This window comes from Olea europaea, unplaced genomic scaffold (assembly GCF_002742605.1).
Source record: "Olea europaea var. sylvestris unplaced genomic scaffold, O_europaea_v1 scaffold2217, whole genome shotgun sequence".
NCBI lineage: Eukaryota > Viridiplantae > Streptophyta > Magnoliopsida > Lamiales > Oleaceae > Olea > Olea europaea.
In genome coordinates this window covers 47,724-52,935 of record NW_019240199.1, presented here as the reverse complement: position 1 = coordinate 52,935, position 5,212 = coordinate 47,724, and the positions used below count along the sequence as shown (strand labels likewise).

Genomic DNA, 5,212 nt, shown 5'->3' with positions numbered 1-5,212 from the left:
AAAAACCCCCCCCCCCCCCCCCCCCCCCCGGGGGGCAAGAAATTTTATAATAAAACCAAACCCTGGAGTAGAAAAATGATTATTGATAAAAATATGTAGAAAGTAACAACTAACAAGAAAGAAAGAATAAAATTACAGCATTTGATTAAAAAATTTCAAGTCTTGTTTGAGAAAGGAAGAGAGAGAAAGACTCACTTCCTCCTTGAAGAAGCATATAAATTTTAGACTCATAGTGAAGTTGAGGGTGCTTGGTCTTCACAGATTCCTGGGATATACACAAGTTCCAACAAAAATTTGGGTGAGAATCATAGAATCTGCTGCAATGTAATATACTATTCTATATACTGATATATTCTTTTTATCATATTAGTAAATTGTAGCTTCTTGAGTGGAGAACTTGTAGAATTACAAGTCGTCCTAAATTAACTTCAAGTCATTGCAAAGAAACACATTGTTTTCATAACAAAAGGTCCTGCAAACAGTATCAACAATTCGACATAGGAAGGGCTGCTAATTTATCCATGCCTTGTGAACTGAAAAGAAAAATATGGTTTGCCATACACAGGGGCGGACCCACATGGGGTCATGTGGAGTCAAATGACCTCACAAATTTTTGGATTTTTTTTTTTTTTTTTTTTTTTTTTTTTTTTTTTTTTTTTTTTTTTTTTTTTTTTTTTTTTTTTTTTTTTTTTTTGTTTTTTTTTTTTTTTTTTTTTTTTTTTTTTTAAAACCTAGCAACTACCCTCTCCAATTGCCAAACTCAATTTCTCAATAGTAGCCCACACTTGTGAAAAGCCCAAATCCAATCACTATATCCATATCCATAATCCCATTCCCATAATCTATTTATTCATTTATCCAAATCCATAATCCTATTCCCATAATCCATTTACTCATTTACCCAAATCCAATGCAACTTATATAATGAGTTCCAATATTCCCAAATCAAATCCCATTTTTTCCAAATTGCCAATTGCCAAACGTGAGTCGTGACTCGTCTTTCTTTTTTCACTCGTCTTTTTCACTTTCCAGTTTTCTCTTCGCCATCGGACCTCCACCGGGCCGTCCCTAAGCGGCTCAGCCCCTGCTGCTACTCAATTACGGACTAAGATGGAAATTTTCATTTTCTACTCCACAGTTCAAAATGTCTGGGTCCGTCCCTCACCATACAGGCACAGTTAGTCATTATTAGATAAGTAATAATGTGATTTCATCACAAAAAGGGATTGGTCTAATGCATAAACTACTCATACAGTTTCTACAATGGAATTTTGATTTCAAAATAAATTAGCAACCAGATAATTCATTATCTCAGTTGACAAACTTCGCTATTGTCCTTATAGAGAAATGTCTGAGATCATCCCTGTGGTTTTTTAATACCATTAATCTCCCAATGATTAAAACTCTTTATCTTGCCATTACGTCCAATATTCTCATAGAATGATAAAAAACAGAAGTAAATAACCATAAATCCAAATATGTAAGAAAATGTTGCTAAAATATTGTATTGGTGAAAAATATGAAAAGCACACTACATATTGTGCTGAAAACATAATTGAATCCAAAGGATTGCATTGCTCGAAACTTGTACAACGCGCAAAAAGTTAAAAACAGAAGACGAATATGAACAAGCATACCAGCTTGATGGCTACTTCTTCTCCATTTTGAATGTTTACACCTACATCAGTAAATTAGACAAATGGAATTTTTTAAAAAAGGGACAAAAATTACCTTATCTGCACCAGACAAGGAATTAAATAAAGTGGGTACCTAAATAAAGTTCACCAAATGAACCACTCCCAATTTTCCTTCCAAGCTTAAACTTTCCACCCACAACGTGATCCATGGCAATTAATTCGATCAAATAACTCCCAAATTCTAAAAATACCCACACACAAACTCCCAGAGTAAATTTTTTCAACTTCAACAGGTACTTGGGATAAAAATACCCAGAATACCACTGATAACGGAAAGATAATCACCAACAATCCCCGAAAAACTATAAGCAAATTAAAATGATCACACACATAGCCGATCCTAGAAATCAATAAAAACAAAACGATCGAGAATTTTTTTTTCTCGAACTACGTCCTCGAAATAATATAAACCCTAAATCGAAACCTTAACGCATGAAAGCGTAATCGATTCTCATTGACGAAATCTAAACAGGAGAAATCAATATCTAAAATATATATTGATATTCGAAAAGCAAGTGTAGTTTTGCTTATTTTTTAGTGGAATCGGATGAATCAGGGCGATGAAAAGGAGGGGGGGGGGGGAGGGGGAAGAGAAAAGAATGATTATAAGCTACGAGTGGTGTGGTGGGGATTTTAGAAAAAGAAAGCAGATTCGTACATAATTATTTTGTTTTTAATTAATAATATTCTTTTAACCTTTTAAGTTTTCGACTAAGCTTCTATTTGGTACAAATTAAAATTAAAATTTTAATATAAATCAAAGTTACAATTAATTTTAATCACATATTTCAATAGTCGCACAACTTTTCAACTACACATTTTTATTAATTTTAATCAAAATTTACTAAAAATTTAATTTTTAATCCCATCAAACAGGATCTAAATTGTTCCAACTTATCATTAATACCCGTAATCTTCTATTTATGGCAATATATACCCGTCTTGTCACCATCAAATTTTTTGGGTCAATTCCCCTATCATAATGTCCGAAAGAAGAAGATTAAATAGCTCGACCTACCAACTGTCATATAAGTCTATCTTAACGATCTTTTTTGCTTTTTAGGCGTCCACCGAGAGCTAGGAGTAGAAGAATGCCTTCTCTTTTCTTCTGGAAATCGAGAGTAGCTTATGGGTAAGTCAATACCAAGGATTAAAAAAAAAAAAAAAAAAAAAGATGCTAGAGCTAGTACAAATTTAATTTGTAATCAGGAGTGGAGATGGGGGACCAGTGCTCATTTTTTTTATGTCTGAAATCAAATCATGATAAATAAATGACTTTTAACTTATGAAATATAAGAAAATTTTATTTGTACATAATTTTTGTACACAGGGATGTTCACACCCCTCACATGAGATGGGGTCGTGTACATCTGGCAAAGTCCAAAGTATAAATGGTTTATATCCTAATTTTAAAATTTCTACTTTCGATTTAGGAGACAAAGTTTCGAATCCCTCCAACTGCACTTAATTTTTCTATTTGAAAAAAAATGTGCAATTAGTCCCAAGCAATTAGGACTTTCGAAATAAATTGTCTCCACCTTTAATCAAATTCTAAAATCATTATCCCTAAGTTTCATTGGGTATTTTTTTTCATTTTTACATAATTTCATTTATGTAAGTGTTGAATTTTCCTCATGTGAGATGGACTAGTTATTTCGGATGGGTAAAGTTGACAAAATAATATATTTAAAATATAACCTAATTTTTCAAATGAAAAATGTTTTATTCATTTTAAATTTCGATAGTTTTATTGTTTACTTTAAAACTTCTCTCTATGTCAACTACCACTACATTTTCGACTGTCGAGTAAAGTAGCACCATTGATCATTGTTGGTTCCAAAGCAAAAATTCTCGCTCCACGGCTCCACACAACGCGATGTCTGACTAAACATATTTTTTGCTCATGTTTATAAACACTCTTTATCTACATATTTTAAAAGAACTACAAATATCACCTACTTATTCATCGCATTTTTTTTTAATCTATTTATCAGTTAGATCATTTATAAACATTTCTCAAGTCGGCTCTCAAAATGGTAAAATTGTTTAAAAATAAGCAACATTTAAGTTAAAACAGTGAAATCATAAGGAAAAAAATAGATTTACGGATAGAATCAAATATGCAGTATTTACAGTTTGATTTTAAAATAAAAGAAATCATTATTAGACAATTTTGTACTCTTAGTATCACATCATGTTTGTGTTGTGCGGACATTAAAAGTCTAAATAGACATTTTCTTCTAGGTGAAAAAATTCACTTGCACGATGTTAAAATGATGGAGATATGAGTGTCACAAATAAAAAAGCTTTGAATACTGGGAACCCAAAGGAATTTACACCTTTTTATTTAATTTTTTATTTTTTATTCTTAGAAGGGGAAATTGCATGGATAGCTTAGAATAATTGATGAATCATGCCTATTGAAGACGAAGAATGAACTGTTGCTTTTTACGTAACACAAGCTCCAAAACCCTGTGTATAATCTCATTATTGATATGATTAATCCACTCTATTGTGGACACTTTATGCAGCTCAAGTTGTTTCACTGTTAATAAATAGGGTAATTAATACAAAACATTCCCACAGTTCAATATTATTGTGCAAACGTCTTTACCTTCCAAATTTTGACTTTTTCACCCTTAATTTCACCTTTTATTGGGTAAAAGCAAGAATTTTTTGGGGATTTACACTTTCCAGTTTGTTGGAGTAATCAACTGAAAGAAAATGGGAAAATTGTAGAAAGACGAGAATACCTTTCCCTTTGGACAAAAGTAGCGTTCACGCATTCATTTAACATAAAATTTGGATAGAAGATGGATGGAAAGAATGTTTTACGCAATAAAAAGTGAAATTAAGGGTAAAAATGTAAAAAATTAGAAGGTATGGACGTTTTCCATAATAAAAATGAAAGATAACAATGTTTTGTGTTAATTATTCTAACAAATATGTTAAGATTTTTTTTTTTTTTTTAATCTTAAGATTGTTAACCACCTTCATCTTGAAAAGAAAATCTTGTAGCAAGAACATTTCACGAAGGACATGACCACTTAACATTTTGAATGCATCACTCGAGAAAAAGAGCAATGCGAGATCAATGCAAGGAGTTGTTAATTCCAATCTAGTATGAGTGAAAATAGAGTTGTAATTTTAATCTGAACAGGGTATCGTGTTACATCTGAAGATTAGAAGAAGTTAAAACGTTGAATTGCAATTTTGAAATTATAAGGTTTTGATAAACATTGAGACATGTAGTCGGCCATTTCATGATTTTAATAGGAATCTACAAACGGTTATAAAGTAATCGTGGATGATAGAGAAATGGTATAATTTTAACATATTTTTTCACATAAAAATTATTAGTATCGATTTCAATTTTACCCTTTCATATATTATCTCAAAGGAAAATCTAGAGATGAAATTGAAAATTGATTCAAATTCTCAACGCTTCTGCTATTGGTTTAGGTAAATACTACATGACATCGCACATTTCTTTCCATGTTGATTTTATACATCTC

General features: G+C 31.4%; 2 protein-coding genes across 2 annotated transcripts in view; both read right to left on the bottom strand.

Annotated features, from left to right (window-relative positions):
• Positions 1 to 120: 120 nt before the first annotated feature.
• On the bottom strand, positions 121 to 2,261 carry LOC111380855 (casein kinase 1-like protein 10). Its single transcript, XM_023004517.1, has 3 exons — positions 1,771 to 2,261; positions 1,638 to 1,678; positions 121 to 265 (listed from the first exon to the last, which is right to left on the bottom strand). Exons 1-3 carry the CDS (start codon positions 1,844 to 1,846, stop codon positions 146 to 148), a joined length of 237 nt encoding a protein of 78 aa, XP_022860285.1. The 5' UTR covers positions 1,847 to 2,261; the 3' UTR covers positions 121 to 145.
• Positions 2,262 to 2,731: 470 nt separating this feature from the next.
• Positions 2,732 to 5,212, bottom strand: part of LOC111380857 (serine/threonine-protein kinase tricorner-like) — a 14,651-nt gene continuing 12,170 nt past the window's right edge. Inside the window, exons 8-9 of the mRNA XM_023004518.1 lie at positions 3,516 to 3,581; positions 2,732 to 2,822 (exon numbers count right to left, since the gene is read on the bottom strand). Of these exons, the coding sequence (XP_022860286.1) occupies positions 2,732 to 2,822; positions 3,516 to 3,581 (157 nt within the window). The remainder of the gene's footprint in view (positions 2,823 to 3,515; positions 3,582 to 5,212) is intronic.

Excerpts from the sequence above, each read along its gene's own strand:
- LOC111380855 (XM_023004517.1), bottom strand. The coding sequence starts at position 1,846 with ATGGATCACGTTGTGGGTGGAAAGTTTAAGCTTGGAAGGAAAATTGGG. Across the intron at positions 1,679-1,770 it reads ATTTGGTGAACTTTATTTAG|GTGTAAACATTCAAAATGGA; the intron begins GTACCCACTTTA and ends TTACTGATGTAG. Across the intron at positions 266-1,637 it reads AAGAAGTAGCCATCAAGCTG|GAATCTGTGAAGACCAAGCA; the intron begins GTATGCTTGTTC and ends TGTATATCCCAG.